This window comes from Peromyscus maniculatus, chromosome 17 (assembly GCF_049852395.1).
Source record: "Peromyscus maniculatus bairdii isolate BWxNUB_F1_BW_parent chromosome 17, HU_Pman_BW_mat_3.1, whole genome shotgun sequence".
Taxonomy (NCBI): domain Eukaryota; kingdom Metazoa; phylum Chordata; class Mammalia; order Rodentia; family Cricetidae; genus Peromyscus; species Peromyscus maniculatus.
This window is the reverse complement of record NC_134868.1, coordinates 38218335-38235545: the sequence shown is the minus strand read 5'-3', so window position 1 is coordinate 38235545 and position 17211 is coordinate 38218335. Positions and strand designations below refer to the sequence as shown.

General features: G+C 42.7%; 1 protein-coding gene across 4 annotated transcripts in view; it reads right to left on the bottom strand.

Annotated features, from left to right (window-relative positions):
* Positions 1–2030: 2030 nt before the first annotated feature.
* Positions 2031–17211, bottom strand: part of Tnks (tankyrase) — a 159493-nt gene continuing 144312 nt past the window's right edge. For all 4 annotated transcript variants that reach the window (XM_042262492.2, XM_006973957.4, XM_042262494.2 and 1 more), the window contains 7 exons: positions 16872–16992; positions 15419–15516; positions 13940–14014; positions 12651–12756; positions 12180–12366; positions 9897–10053; positions 2031–7251 (listed from right to left, as the gene is read on the bottom strand). In XM_042262492.2, coding sequence (XP_042118426.1) covers positions 7165–7251; positions 9897–10053; positions 12180–12366; positions 12651–12756; positions 13940–14014; positions 15419–15516; positions 16872–16992 — 831 coding nt within the window. In that variant the 3' untranslated portion in view covers positions 2031–7164. The remainder of the gene's footprint in view (positions 7252–9896; positions 10054–12179; positions 12367–12650; positions 12757–13939; positions 14015–15418; positions 15517–16871; positions 16993–17211) is intronic.

Below are 17211 nucleotides of genomic sequence, written 5' to 3'. Positions count from 1 at the left end.
CCAGTCTAGCAAGTGTTTTAAAAAAACTCCTGTGTGCATATATGTATGCATGCATTCATGTGTGTGCGTGCCACGATGTTACATGTGAAGACTGGAAGCAGTGGTGGTTTGAATAAAATGGCCCCCATAAGCTCAGGGGGTGGCACTATTAGGAGGCGTGGCCTTGTTGGAGTAGGCGTGGCCTTGTTGGAGTAGGCGTGGCCCTGTTGGAGTAGGTGTGGTGTTGTGGAGTTGTTATGGGGGCAGGCTTTGAGGGCTCGGATGCTGAAGCCACCCCATTGTGGCCGTCTCTTCTTGCTGCCTGGGGATCCAGATGTAGAACTCTCAGCTCCTCCTCCAGCACCACTGCACACTGCCATGCTTCCTGCCACGATGATGGACTAAACTTCTGAACTGTAAACCAGCCCCCATTAAGTGTTTTTCTTTATAAGCGTGGCCATGGCCGTGGTGTCTCTTCACAGCAACAGAAACCTTGACAGAAACGGAAGCCAACCTCAAGTGTTGGTCTCCACCCTTGAGGCTGGTCTGTTTTATCCCACCGAGCTGCCCTGTGAGCTTGTGGGGATTGACCTGATTCCTCTTGGGAGCTCTGGTATTCCAGACATTACTATGGCTTTTACTGGAGACCTGGGGGTTAGAAACCAGGGCCTCAATAGCCCAGCAAGGGCGTTACTCATGAGTCTCCTCATCCTCAGTCCTAGAGTGACTTATTACACTCCCCTCCCCCATTTCTGTCAAGCTACCACACACAGTGGATCAAGCTGTGAGCCTATGTCCTGAGCTCGGGGCGCTGTGGACTTTTGAACCCAATCTCCATGTGAGCCACTGAAGACACATGGTAACATCGGCATCAGCTCTTTCATTCATTCATTCCTACGAGTGCATCGGAAGAGCAGCAGCATCAGGGACCAGCATCATCAGGGACCAGCATCATCAGGGACCAGCATCCTGCAGCTGACAGCAGGCTCTGCGGGGGGGGGGGGGGGGGGGGGGGGGGGACACGACTTTACCTTCAAGTTTAACTGTGACACGGGGATTTAAACGGCTTTCCCAAAACAAACAAACCCAGAAATTTCTAGATTTTAACTACAGGCCATGACCACTCAGAGCCTGACCCCTAGGGGCTCATGCTACCCTGCACAAATGGCCAGCCTCAAACAACTCCTGCCGTAAAATTTACCACCCAGTAACACGGTTGCCTATCTACTTGGATATGGGCCCCACCCACATGGCCCTAAGACCTAGTAAAACCTTCCCATCACACAAGCTCCTTCCACACACTCCTCGGCTCACGATTCTCTATTGCTTCTTCGCAGCGTTTCAATAAAGTCCTCTTCTGTTTGTGCCCTGGGTAAATTCTTTAACTGCCAGTTTTGTTTTGTTTTTTCCTCCATAAATCACCCTGTGCACCTTTTAGGTTCAGGGTAACTAGGGTGCTCTTCCGCACTTAGTTTATGTCTTTAACTGATAATCCTTCTGGTAGAGAAGTTATGGAGACACACCTAACTTCACATTAGCTACCTAAAGATCACTAGCTGTGGACAGAGAACCGGTGAGAGATGGAAAACCTCTTTGCTTCTTGGGGACAAGGTGGGTAGGTCATACCATGCAAACCAGATTGGCCTGACACTCAAGATCCTCCTGCCTCAGCATCCTAAGTGCTGGGACTGCAGGTTAGTACACCAAGCTCAGCTGTGTGAGGTCCTGACTGCTCCCCAGGGCAGGTACAGAAGCTTTCTCCTCCAACCCTCCTGGCTGGCAGGGCCAATAAGCTGCTCTCAGGGTCTCTCCAGCTACTGCTGTATTTCCAGAGCTCCTATATGGGCTTTCTGCTCTTGCCATATTTCTATAGCTCCCATGTGGGCGTGCAGGTTCTAAGGAACTTCCAGCTGGGATCTCACTAGGAAGAGGGGAAAGGAGAATTGTTACATGAATTTGACAGTTTGAGGTCAGCTGTGCTGCGGATAGGCAAGCTGACGTGAACAGAACAGGACAAAAGGAAACAAGCCGAATGCTATAGACACACAGCGTACCTTAAAATGTGTTTTATTGAATATTAATCAGTTACAAGTACTGGAAGTTAGACATTAAGCCAAAGCACAATTACAGGTTAAATATAATCACAGAGATGTTTTAAATAGAAACCCACCATGTAGGCTGGTTAAGTTCCTTGATGCCTCTTTTAGAAGTAAGTAGAAGGTGAGAGAGAGAGAGAGGGAAAAAAGGTCTTCCATTTCAGGTGACAGCTATAAAGACCAGAGAATTGACATGCTGTGAGCATCTTTCTGTGATGAAACTGCTAGGGCTATTAGATTTAGAAAAAGGACACACAAAACAAACATCTAGGATATTCAGTCAAAATCTGAATTTCAGATAAGTTAATGAACATTTTTTAAAAAATGCACAGATATGTCAAATATTGCATGAGATATACTTGAGCTAAAAAACTGCTGAAATTCAAATCTACCTGGGCATCTTGTACTTTGCCTGACAAGCCTACGGATGAACAAATACAAAGAAGGACAGTGGGTTGGATCCCAGCCACTGGCCGTTAGGTTACAGAGACCGAAAACAAAGGAACACTAACAAGGAACTGAAGGAACGCTACACTGGTTATTTACACAGACCAACATCACAGCAAGAAAATACAATCACAACTCCAAATGCTGTTGTCAGAAACACTCCAGATTTCCTCAAAGCTGGCTTTGTCAGTTCTCGAGATATCCTGTCATCAAAGTACCTTTTTAGTTTTGTAGGTATCAAAGACAAGTATCACTACCACAAAGATCAGATCAAATACGGGGAGCAGAAGCAGGTACTATACACACACGAAGAGTTTAAGTGTTCTCTGTAGTGAATACATGGATTATACAGCAAGGTTACCTTCTAGCTCTACGATACAAGCTTCAAAAATCTCAGTTTCTTCCTTTCCTTTACTGTGGCATTTTCTAGTTTTTCTTCCCACACACTGGGTGGGGTTCAGAGATACCCCGTTATCAAATTTGAGCTAACAAAAGGCATTCAGGGTCACTTGAGAACAGCAGAAAAGAGAGGGTGAAAGAATGAAGGGTCGGAATTCGTCTATCTCTATGCTGGGAGTGTTATCTCAGTTCTGCGGAACTCTGGTCCAAGTGTGAAACTGGCCACACATGACCATACTGGATCTCAGAGTATACAGAATCTTCACTTCCTACAGTTTAACGTGTCATAGTATACACTTTAAAATGACTAAAAATAACCTCCACACTACTCAAACTCTACATGGTATCACATACGATGAATCCCCCACACAAGTCTACAGGTTTGGAAATTCTTCTAGTGTTCTTTCAAACCAGAAGACTTAGAGGCTGAGGAATCTCACGTGGGAGAAACTGAGACTTGCTGGTTCCTTCAGTCCCAGTGTGTGTGACAGTATTGCTTATAAAATATACCTCCATAAAACACACTTACCAGCTATGAAATACAGAGACATGCCCACTCACTGACACATTTCAAGTACTAAGAAATGGAGTCATGTTTCACTGGTAGTATAGAAAAGGTTAAAAAGTTTCTTCCATGGATAAGGCTTTTTTTAGCAGGAAAAACATAATCTGTCTGTTAACCACAGAATGTGTAAGTTGGCTGAAGAAGCCTCCCTTTTTAGGGTGGTATTTAAAAGATGGTTTTACATGCTAGATGTAGCTAGAAGAGCTCAAATACTCCCTTCTCCACGACTCTTCCTTCTTTGTCACTGCTTTGACACCAAACCCCAGTCTTGGATTTCTGATACATGAAAACCTATTTTAGTGTCAACTTTGAATGCTTGCTGAATGACTCTAAAGTCTGTAGCTCTATGCAACAGGAAACAGAGTAAGGCGGCTGTCTCATGAACAAGATCTGGGGACATGGGCTGGGGACAGGGTGGGGGACATGTGCTTTAAAACACACACCACTTTTGTTCACAAGGCCATTTATAGGAATCCAAACAATGAATGTTTAAAAGGGGAGAGAGCAATGTCTAATTACCTTTCATGCAACTGGGAATATACTGAAATAGAGGAAAACCTAGACAATTTACTGCATTCTAATGCTGTTTTCTAGGATTAACCAAAATATTATTGTTTGTAATAATATCTAGGCTAAGAGGATGTTAATGTACGTTTGCTAGCTTGCCATATTCAAGCACTTCTCTCTCTATCCCAAACGCACTTGGCTATTCTGACAGCCGAGAGAAACGTGTGCAGCGCTAACTGGACGCTCAGAGGAGCCCGCTGCTTCCATGGGACGGTAGAGCTGCTTCCCCACTTACACTGTCCGCAGGCCAAACCACTGGCAAGGGAAAGGAGGGAGGATTCCTGGTCGGACTGCTAGTGTTTGCATAGAATTAAAACCCTGGATTCCGGGCTGCCACTTGTTAGCAAACTGGCAGAATCTTTTGAGCAGAAAGTGGATGAGGACTAAACCCAGTTCTGGTTTTGATATGAAAATTACAGATACCTGGATTCCTTCTGTAAGACCCAAGATGAAGAAAGGAAGACAGTGAACGGGGTCAAGCACAGGAGCTACTTCTGACACTAGACAGCAATCTGGTCGAGTACGAGGACAGGTGTCCAGAGCACTTAATGTATGCCTGAGTAAGTGTCCAGCCGGCCAGACCCGCCGGTAAACTGGGGCCACGCGGTCTCTAGGAAAGCCCTTGGATGGGAGGCTCGTAGAGACACTGGGCTTCTCTCTGCAGTTCTGTTGGGAAGCTGAGGAGTCCCCAACCTGCCAGTGGTTCTAAGTACTGCACGTACAGAAACTCCTCCGATTGCAGGGGACTGCCGTGCTTTTATATTCCAGAGCACTCTGCATACTGCTATACAAGGAAATTCCACACAGCCATTTTGCCAACTTGAATACACTCATGATGCCTTTGGTTTTCAAGTTCTGAAAATACCTACGAGCTCTGCCGACCCATTCTTTTTAAACAGATCATGAATGTGCACTCTGCCATAGGTGAGTCACCATGAGACCTCAGGCACGGCAAAAGTCTTCCTTATACAGTGTCTGTACTCGGCAAGAGACTGTCAGACACAGCACTGGTGGGTCAGTGAACCCCAGTTAACTTCTCAGGGTAAGGCCCAAGTTAATCTAGTTAGCGTAACGGAGATAATACAACATACAACCCCAGTCAGATAGTGGTTCATCTTTTAATGAAGCTAGAAAGCTTTTCCTAGCTACACCATAGGAGTCGCCCATGGAACTCAAATCCAGCTGTGGTTAGCATTTTCAACTGGTTCAGGAGGGGCAAACAGCATACACACTGTAGCTACTACAATATACAGATGGCAGTTTCTTCAACCTTTGCTAACAGTGGGGGGGGAGGATGGAAGGAGAAAGCTCTCTGAGCCAACAGCAAATTTTGAAGCTTTAGATGGGACCCTAGTTGCTATTAAACACACAGCCAAAACCACAATCACCCAGCTCAGGCCACTGAACTTCAATAGAAGTGAAAACTGAGGCGAAGTCTTGATTTAATTTTGAGGAACCCATGCAAGATATAACTACAAAATTCACCCTAGACTGGATGCCTAGTTCTAGCATTGGGCTTAAGCTAACAAAAATTGAATAAATAAAAAGAAATAGAGAAATGTGTACTTTGGGAGCCAGGGAAATGAAGGTGGTCACAGCTTAATATGCTTACATTAAAACAAAAGTAAAAAACAAACAAAAAAACCAAAAAAACAAAAAAAATCAAACCTCGTTTTCAGGACTTCCGATTGAAATGGTTAAGTGTGTCACACTGTTTTCCCTCTGTTTCTATGACTTCTGCTGTAAAGCTGAGCAGACAGATGCCAACATGAACCTAAATAGTAATGTGCTCAATTCAATGTTCAATTAGGTTCACAAGGGCATCTGAGGAAGAGTGGTTCTGCTCAATGTCACGTACACTTGGCGAATGCCATTACAACAAGCAGTACTTTCACAAAGAGACATGTCTCTATTAGTGGCATTTAAAAAAATAAGTCAAAGAGCCTTTGGTTTCAATTTTTGTTTTCCTTGTCTAAATATATTAAGAACTTTGAAGAAATGGTTCAAAAATTGAGAAAAGAGATCTTTATAAACCATTTGAAGCATACTACTCAAAATAAAGGCCAAATCTGGAGTAAACAAAAAGTCCTTGCATTTGTGCACATTCACTACTTTCTGAACTAAGGAGGAGAGTAACATGCTAACGGGTAGGCAGCTCCCTGACTCTGGAAGCAAAGGGTAATGTTAGGGACAGTTCTGACGGTTCAGATTAAGTGAAGGTTTGACTGAGACACCCCTGGGTTTGCCTGGCTGCGGCCACAAGGCCCTGTGCTCTACTCAGCCCCTTCCTGGGTTCCTCCCTCACGAGCTGCTAGCCATTCCCCAGGAGAAGTCACAACTGCCTCCCCTAAGCCTCTCCACGGCAATGCTCGTTTGGCATCCGGAACGTGGGCCTGTGAACCCACGGACTGCAAAGAGCAGAGAGATGTTTATGCCCTTCCTCGTAAGATGGGCCAGCTTCTAAAAGGGAACCAAATCTTGATGCTTTCCCTTACGTTCAAAAGAAGCAGAGACAAAATCTAACAAGAGAAGTGGGAACAGTGTCTTGCTTGGCCAGAAGCTCTGGTTGCATTGCTAATGATTTTAGTCAGTGTGACTGTGCAAAATATCCCAGGAAGACTCTGGCTCATTTTCAAAGTAACAACAACAATAACAACAACAACAACAACAACAACAAGCATCAACAATGTTTGTTTGGCAAAATTAAAAAATGAGCTACACGTGTCTATCTGCTATACATGTGCCAAACACAACAAAGAAACTGTAGTGTGTGAATATTCTCCTTTCCCATTTCTATGTCTTAAGCAAAGCATCTTGCTCTAGAAATGGGTAACCGTAGGAAAATGAGCCCGAGACACGGCCAAGGCCACCCAGGAAACATTTCCTCAAAGGGACGGGTGGCAGGTGAGCGGCTCGGTCACTCACTCTGCATCAGCACTCCAGCAATGCTTCATAAAAGACAAACAGCGTACTTCTTGGCTGTTGGGTTTAGAGAATATTGGGGTGTGTGTGTGTGTGTGTGTGTGTGTGTGTGTGTGTGTGTGTGTTGGAAGCAATCCACTGTAATCCAGTCGCAGGTTTGACTCACTCTGGCCATCACCAGGGCAGTCACTAGGTCTTCTGCTCTGCAGCTGTGGCGGTCTGTGAAGGGGCTTCTGGCTTCATGATCTGGTAGGTGATGAGATATTCTGGATACGCCTGGAAAGGTCAAGAAGGCAAATGACTCATCCCATTGAAGGTGTAGCAGTTGCTTACTTACTCAGAGGTCAGGCTGCATAAACAGACATAAATCCCACCATCTATAAAATGATTTCTATAGTATTTCTATATCTTATAGTCTTTTCTTCCCCACCTTACATAGCCAGCACTGTATCTATCATTGCAGTAACATGCAACCAATAACCAGAGACTGTCTTTCTTCATAGCTGACGGAGGGGGTAAAAGTGAAACATACTCAGATACTCCTCTTCTCCCACCCCAAGTGCTGGGCAGTGAATCCAGGGCCTGCACATGGAGGCTAGTGTTCTTCCCCAGAGCCACACGCCAGCTTCTCCTGATATCAAGTTTAATCATGTCATGATCAAAAGCCAAGTTTCCTTTCAGGTACACATTCATTTCAGTATACCTTTAAACCCTTAAAAAAAACCCATCTATAATATCCTCCAACTAAAACAGCCATGTGCTCTGCAAAGTATCAGGCATTAAGAGTCAAATATGATTTAAATTTAGAGAGGACAGACAGACTAGGAGAGGAAAACTTCCTAACTCAGGGGAAACTGCTCATGGGAAAGGATGATGCAATTAGCAGATACTGCAGCTGCAGTGGCCCCCGGAGAGGCCCACCTGTTAGGGAAGACAAGCCTTCTCCCCGAGAAACACTAAGTCCATTTCATTTCATCAAGGCACTTCAACTTTCTCCTCAACAGATCTGTTCCCTCACTCTTTAAAATCCCTTTAGGAGGAGGCTCTATGCAGTTATCAAGTTTAGTTTTTCATTTTGTTTTTTTTTTTTTTTTGGTTTTCTGAGACAGGGTTTCTCTGTGTAGCTTTGCGCCTCTCCTGGAACTCACTTAGTAGCCCAGGCTGGCCTCGAACTCACAGAGATCCACCTGGCTCTGCCTCCCGAGTGCTGGGATTAAAGGCGTGCGCCACCACCGCCCAGCTAGTTTTTCATTTTTTAAAGATAGGGTCTCTTGTATGTCTCCCAGACTGCTCTCCAGGCTAGGAGGTTCCTGTCTCAATCACCTGTCCCTAATGAATGATGTCAATTTTGACTAGCTGGTCAAGGCACTTCCCTCTTTCCTCAGGGGCCGATTACAGCCTCCGGTCCTTGAAGCTTTGTAACAAGCATGCATCTATTTGTCTTCTGGAAATTTCCCTCTAATTCAGCATCTGTTCTTGCTTGAGCTAACTTTTACCATGACAGTTTGCAGGTTGGAACTTTTCCCACTCTAGTGTTCCTCCCACTTGTATTTATGGTATTCTACCATGCCCCAAGAAATTCCCTTTCTCAGGCTGGAGAGATGGCTCAGTGGTTAAGGGCTGCTCTTCCAGGGGTCCTGAGTTCAATTCCCAGCAACCACATGGTGGCTCACAACCATCTGTAATGAGATCTGGTGCCCTCTTCTGGCCTGCAGGCAAACACAGAACACTGTATACATAATAAAAAAATAAATCTTAAAGAAAAAAAAAATCCCTTTCTCACTCATTCATCAGTACAGAGTAATGATTACTTCTTTACGTTTTCCCAAATTGAGTCCTGTATCTATTTTGGTATGCAGATTTCTCAGATTTGGCCAGAGGAAGCTCCCCCAATGGCATTAGGTCCCCGTGCTCTGCCTCCACACTTTCTTTCCTGAGCATCTCATTACTTTCTAATATAACAAGGTATCTTTAGTTTATCTTGTCCCTATTCTGTTTCAACCCCGCTTCCTTCTAGCCAGGAATGGTTTGAGGGATTGGGCTCTAGGTTTTCATTGCTGTTGGGGTGTCTTTGCTTTCAGTAGAGTTAAAAAAAATATATGTATGTACTTAAATTTACATATAGTCAGAAACATACATATATGTACAGACATCCATATATTTATTGATATACTGGTTAGAAACCACAAATTCCTATTAAGGCAACTTCAGTACATTCATATGTTTTTGAACCTTTCTCTCATTCCATATGATCCCTTCTTCTATAGTAAGAACCAGAGTTCCCAAAAGTTAATATACCTATGTATTTTTACTCTCTTGCTCAATCCTATAATATACCTAACAGAGTTTTGTTATTTTACCCATACCTCCACAATAAACAAAGTTAGTAAAAAGGAGTTCAAGAATTCTTTGCAATTCTTCCCCAACTATACACACTACTCTATTCAAGACAGAACATAGAAAAAATATTATTTTTATACATTATCTGTATATAGTTACTTTCTTATTTTTTCTTCTACTTTAGACTATTTATGGTTTTAAATTAAGGTTAGAAAAATTTTGCACTCAGATAAATTGGACGACATTTAGTGCTGGAGTTGAGGACTGGTTTGAAACTCTACAAAGTTTATTTATTTACAAATGCATTTCTCTGTATATACATTTTCATTAAATTTTTTTTTTCCAATTTCATTGAGAGCCTCAAGAGGTTGGCAGAATTAGATACCCTGTAGCCTTCTGAGTCAAGGCTGTAGGCTATGATCAGAATAAAAAGGGAAGTTCATGTAACCAGCCTATGGCAAGCAGATCCATTCAAAGGTATGCTGTGCCTGCAATGACTACAGATGTTGTCTTAAATATGGCTTCTGCTTCTGCAAGGATGGCTTAGGGACTCTCTCATGCTGATTGGATGAGGGACATACCTGCTCTCCTCTGTAGATGACATACTCAGCATAGGCCAGCCCATTGACACTTGGTCTACCAATAACTGAATGGTGTCCCGGAGGAGCATGGGCCATTTTCATGGTGCTGAACTGCAGAAAGGATTTCCCAAGGGTCACTCTACAGAAAAGCATTTGTCTAAAGAAAAAAAGAAAGCAATACTTCAAATGTAACTGTTAGGTTTATTAGCTTTTTTTAAAAAGAAAAATTCATACAATGAAACCTAATTTAAACACCATTCTCAAGTTTTGCATAGTAATGGGATAAAATTTGATATACTGGTTTACTATTTAACAATTATCAGGCTCAATATCAATAGTTAGACCAACAGTTTAAGGCAGATTTGGAGTAGTGTATGGATCTAGCATAGGAAATAAAAGATACACTAGAGAAAGCTGAGTTTTCATATGAATGCACAGAAGAAAGGAAATCAGATGGGAATAGTACCTGAGATTAAAATCTCTAGTGTGATATATATATGGAGAGAGAGAGAGAGAGAGAGAGAGAGAGAGAGAGAGAGAGAGAGAGAGAGAAACAGACAGACAAGAGAGAGAGACAGAGAGAGCGAGCGTGCAAGCGAGCACATGTGGCATGCAGAGGAAGGAGGCAACCTCACATGCTGGTCTTTGCCTTCTACTGTTGGAGACAGAGTTTGTTTAGTGTTTCTGCCTCTGTGTAACAAGGCTGGCTGGCCTCAGAGCTCCCAGGAATTCTGCAGAAGGGTTGGGCTTACAAACACTCATGCTCTGTGCTTGGGTTTTATACAGATTATAGGGATTCAAACTTAAGTCATCATGCTTGTCTGGCAGAGGCTTTTACCCCCTGAGCCATCTCCCCAGACAAGATGAGGCTTGAGTCATTACAGGTAAACAGGAGAAACTGGGATGATAGACATAGTAACAATAAAAGCGGAACGGGAACAAAATTACTTAGCTTAGCTGGGTGGTGGTGATGTACACCTTTAATCCCAGCACTTGAGAGGCAGATGCTGTGGATATTGCTCTATATAAATAAAACACTGATGGCCAGTGACCAGGCAGGAAGTAGGTTGCCAGGCAGGAAGTAGGTGGGACAAGGAGAGAGGAGAATTCTGGGAAGCGGAAGGCTGAGGAGGGAGACACTGCAGCCACCACCAGGACAAGCAGCATGTAAAGACTCTGGTAAGCCAGCAGCCACGTGGCAAGGTATAGATTTATAAAAATGGGTTAATTTAAGATAAAAGAACAGTTAGCAATAAGCCTGCCACGGCCATACAGTTTATAAGTGATATAAGCGTCTGAGTGATTATTTTATAAATGGATTGTGGGACTGCAGGGCTTGGGGAACCTGGAGAGAAGGCCTCCAGCAACAGGCAGAGCCTTGTGAATTTCTATGAGTTCGAGGCCAGTCTGGTCTACAGAGTGAGTTCCACGGCACAGAGTTCAGGGCTACACAGAGAAACCTGTCTTGAAAAACCCAAAGACAACTAGCTTAAATATATGATTGAAAATCTAATATAGAAATTGAGGTAGATGTTAAGTGTGCAGGATAAGAAAAAATGGTTGAATGAAAATTATATACTATAGCCATTGGTTTAAAACTAGCTGGCACCTGGTTTTATAAACTTCTAAATTATAAAATCCTATTTTAAAAGGCTAATATCCAGCCGAGCGGTGGTGATGCATGCCTTTAATCCCAGCACTTGGGAGGCAGAGGCAGGCAGATTTCTGAGTTTGAGGCCAGCTTGGTCTACAGAGCGAATTTCAGGACAGCCAGGGCTACACAGAGAAATCCTGTCTTGAAAAACAAAAAACAAAATAAAATCCCAAAACCAAACAAAAAATCTCCCAAAACAACAACAACAACAAGAAGAAGCTGATATTTGTTTGCTATTAATTCCAAAGCTGATATTTTGAAGCTGGACTTTCCAAGAGGAATTATTAAGCCACCTAAAAACAAGCCACATCACTAACAACATCAGCAATGCAGACTTGAGTCTAGTCTCATAACTTGAACTTGTATGTTTAGATGTGACGATGGCTAGGAGGCTTGATCCATAGTAATCATTCTTAGCGTTCTCCAGGTCTGACTCTGAAGGAAGGGCTGCAATGCAGTTTCACTACCACCCACCCACACCAAGTGCACATGTGTCTGGTCTGGACCGCTGGCATCAGCACTTCATTCATTACTCTAGGGCACAGGCTGACCAGCAACTTCCACAGAAGCTGCTACACAAATTTGCTTACGTAAGGTGGCCACTATTTCACTCACTGCAGGATGCTCACCTGTGACATATATAACATGACCGGTCTTTGTGTGTGGGACAGCCTGTTCCTCCTCCAATCCCGTAAACATATTGGTTGCTTTTGGAAGAGTTTTCGGCAAAGTAAATTCCAGCTCCAAACATCCCTCCAATATATGCATGTCGCTCATCAAAGCCTTTATGAATAATTGCATTAATAAAAGGAGAACCTAAAACATAAAGGTGGAAAATTAGCTTATACTATTGTCACCAAACACACTAATCCTAAAGAGGGAAAAGAAAAACCTGGTGGCTCAGGATGGAATTTCACAAGTCCAGAAAGCCGTTCCCACTGCACATGCTTCGGAAAGCCTGGGCCAACATGCACATCATTAGGAACCCAGGAATTACTTCGGCCCAGTCAGTGCAAACAAGTCATTTGAACGTATTGCGTGGGCTTCTCCCGTTACTAACCCGAGCGCAAGAGAACCCTGCAGCCAGCACCGGCACTCACCGTGGAAGAGCATGCGTTCATTGTGATGGTTGTGATTCTCCTCAGACACCTCTTTCTGTCTGTGACAGAATCGCTCCCTCAGCTTCTTGTTCACGACTTTCTGAATCTTCATGAAGGAAGGAAAAAAATTGTTCCCAGTTAACTGTAAATATCTGATTGACAATGACAATTAGTTTCCCCTTTGGTGGTGTCAATTTTGTTTTGTTTGACACATTATCTAAAAGTCACTGTGTCAGTGGAATTCAGTTAATATGCTAGCTTCTTTTTGATTTTGTTTTTTCCGGGACAGGATTTCTTTGTGCAGCTTTGGAGCCTGTCCTGGAACTCGTCCTGTAGACCAGGCTGGCCTGAACTCAGAGGTCTGCCCGCCTCTGCCTCCCATTGTGCATGCACCGTTGGCTAAAACGCTAGCTTTTAGTGACACAGTTTCCCCAGTTCTTGTTATTTGGTAGTTCACTGCTCATGTACCTGCTCATTTGAAGGAGAGCGAGTGCCGTGAGTGTGCAGCCAGAAATCAACCATGAGAACCCTGGCCTAGTACTCTCCATCTTATTTTTGAGGAGGTCCCTCCCTGACCCTGAAGTTCACCCGTCTATCTCCGCCTCCCAGTGTTGAGATAAGGGCACACACCACCATGTCTGATCTTACATGTGTGCTGGGGGTCCTAACTCAGCCCCTCACATTTGAGCAGCTCGTACTCAGCCCACCAAGCCATTTCCAAAGCCGCCTCTAGTCTGTATTAAACAAACAATGACAAAACCTTGTATGGCTTATTTTGATATATACCAGGATAATTCCTGTAAGTCTATTAAGAAAGGATTAAACCAGTTCTCAACAGATGTAATTCACCTTCACAACAGCCTCTGAAAAAGTGGCCACCTAGTTTTTTCCTGTGACTTAAGAGACAAATGCATTCTGATCTCATCAATGACCAGTAAACAGACATTCCAGGCCTTTAATAAATGCTACTTTCAAATGATGTAACTGCTATTGAGGGTCCAAATTCGAGGCTGCATGGTGGTACATCTTTGGCACTGATACCAGCTGCCATGTGACCTGGCCTTCTGTTTGGAGTTTTGCTGTTTTCAGGGTCTCAAGTTTTGGCCCAGGTTGGTTTTAGGGTTAGAGGTTACAGTGAAGAGAACAGCGGCTGATTTCAGGACAACAGATGATCATTTTTGACAACTTTAAATTTTTCCTCCAGAATTCCTACAATTCTTTCCACTGTCTAGATGATTTTTGTGTTAGCTTTGCAACCCAATTTTCACCATAAAGATGGACAAACTTACCCGAATGACGTTGTATCTGTTGAAGATGCCACCAGCATTACCGCCATCCCTGTGTTCTCGAATAGTACTTTGCATCTGCACAACAAAGGGAAAGATTAACTTCATGAGAGTCAACAGTGTGTATTCCTTCAGCTACCTCCAGAATGGTCCACTTCTTCCGGCTGTCTCCCTGATGAATCTGAATCTCATCAACAGGAGTTCACTACAACTGACCAACAAATTTAATGATTATTTGTGTGAGAAAACAGTAATGAATACTAATGTAAGCATTTTCTGATAAAAGTTTTGGGAGATTTTTTTGTAAGCACAATAGGGAAACTGAAAAAAAATCACTTTAAATAATGTATAATTACTATTTGTTAAGAGAATGAAAAGAAACTGAGTAAGTCAAACTAAAATGATATTCAACTGATAGCATATTGGATAAATGCTAAAAATAACTATTTAAAAATACATTTTTATTTCATTTGATCTCATTTGTCTTTGGGATCTTGATGTATCAACTCAGGTAAGAGAAGTTGAGTGTGTTCTCCTGACCACTGCTAATCCCTTCACTCTCAAATGTAAAATAATTACTAGGAAAAGGAAGTGTTTTAAAGACTTAAGTGAGGCCCCAGGTTTCAAGCCCGCCTCACAGAGTCTCTGACAACTGATGTGGAGTGAGCTCTATTCACACTCCACTCAGGGGAATGTCGAGCACGCACCTTCCATGGACAGAACTTACTACGGGACAATGGGACAATAAGGCACCAGAAGACACACTGTCTTCCTGATGACCTAATGGGAACAAACATCGTTACTTCCTAGCACAGAATGGAGATAATACGGGTACTAATTAAAAAAAATAAACAAAGCAAACAACAGGACACCCTTAACTGCAGGCAACGCTGCTCCTGCTGGGGTGTTTGTATAACAATGGACCGAGGCAGCTTACAGTGACAGAGTTAGATATGGCATTGGGTGCAGGAAGCGCAAGTCACCAGCACAGAGGAAATTTCTACACCACCTTTCTACAAGGGGTTTACAAGTAATCTTATTACAGTGTTGGAAAGAATTGGGATTGTGAGAATTAACCGTGAGACAGAATCTTCTGTAATCATGTAATCAACTTCAGAGGCATATATGATAATCAGACATTTTACTAAAGAAACATAATCACATAAAAAAATAAAGAAGTATTTTCTGTCTACAAGGCAAGATTCTTGCTCCATATCAATCTTAGGCATGTCTTACTGTATGAAAATGTTCTAAAAAGGATTATTGCTTGCATGACTTAAAACTTACAAAATTTCCAGAATAAAAAGATAGAGCTACTCTACATATAGACTTGTGATATGAAAGCAATGTGTTTAATTTTAGTCTATAATCACATTTAAATGCTTGCTAGAGACTGAGAACAAGTAATAAGATGAGTTTATGTCCCCTGGAAAAACAGTCTTAACAGAATTGGGGAAAATAAAACTTTTTGATGTCTATTACCTCTTCTTCTACTGACTGATACTCTTTATCTTCTGGAGCGAGATCTAGTAAAATAGTCCCCTGATTCACACAGTGAAAAGTCAAATATGGATTGGTTCCTGTAGAAGAAAAAAAAAAAAAAAACATATGAAGCACAAGTCCACATCACCCCAGTTTGACTAAGTTTATGGAAAACTTGGTTATAACTAACCGAGGGTTTGGAACATCCTAAACTTTTCAATCTTGCCTCACACATACAGTTTGTTAAGCAAATACACCAGAGGCACAAGAGGAATGAGGTGTTTAGGGACTTACGCACTCCCACGAATTCCTACACAGCAGGGCTCAACACCTGCGGAACTGAACTTAATCACGAACATAGCTGATGATATGTACACAAAAGAGAAACACACACTGAATTACAATGGAGTGAGTTCTAAAATACAAGAATTGTCCTCAAAAACTCCTGGGATGGCTTGAAATGCTCACCAACATAACTTATCTGTTAATTTCATACGGTTGGCTAAAATACATGTTAAAAAAAAAGTCAAATTCCAAACAGTCTAAGTTTTGGTTGCATGCAATTCTTGAAACTTTATCAGCTCCATAGATAAACCATGTTTCCTTGTCTTTACTTTCTCTCCTCTACGGAAACACTTCTAACAGAGAAACACAGTAACCATGGAAGGAAGTGAAGAGGCCTGTGACAGCCAAGGGTAGGGTGAAGGAAAGATGAGTTGTGGATTCTGAAAAGCTGTCAGTGTGATTTTATCAGCACCGGGGTACTACTGTGCCAGGGTGTGATTTTATCAGCCCCGGGGTACTACTGTGTCCGTGTGTGGTTTCATCAGCACTGGGGTACTACTGTGTCCGTGTGTGGTTTCATCAGCACCGGGGTACTACTGTGTCCGTGTGTGGTTTTATCAGCACTGGGGTACTACTGACAGGTTAAGTGGGGTAAGTGCAGGAGGAGAGAGAGGATCCCAGGCTCACGTTGGAGGGGCCTCTGGAAGAGAAGGCAGCGAGGGAGGTGAAGGTGCAGAGATGAGCTGACAGTGGCCCTGAGGCCCCGGAGAGGGAATGGTGGCTTGAGTTAGGCGACAGCAGTGGGAAGACAAAGTACAAAGACTGGAGAGAAAATTCAGGACATAAAGAATAGAGGGAGGGATGATCACACGCCTTCCGGGTTAGTAAAGGTGATGAGTTGAGCTGAGGAAGGCAGGGGGCGCTATACCTGTTACTTGCATGTGTTCAAGCTCTCAAACCAGCTTTAATATTTCTTTACTAAGTTCTGAATATATATAAAAATGACATATGTTTACAGATCACATTTATAGATAGATAAAATATTATATAGTCAAAAGACTTATTTATATATTATATTATATACTTTATATATTCATATACACATATACATTATATACAAAAGATTATATATATATATAAAGACAAAAATATTTTTAAAATAGCTTACCTTGTTGTCCACCTAAAAGTCTCTCAACACCCTTGATTAACTTGTGGCGGTGTCCATATGCATTGATGCCTATTTCTTTCAACTCTTCATGACCCATGTCAGCCAACACATCTAGTGTAATCTGGAAAGGGAAAGCACTTACATACTAAATCTGTAACAGCTCTCTGGAGGAGAAAAGCTCTTGCACCTGTCTATAGTGCTATGATTACCACACAAGTTTAAGGAACTTGTTTCCCTTTATGAACATGACCTTCAAGCTGCCTAAGGAGACGGGCAGCCTTCTTGCTCAGTAGAACACTTCCGCATTTGCTTCAGGTCGATGGAGACCCAGTGTGAAGGG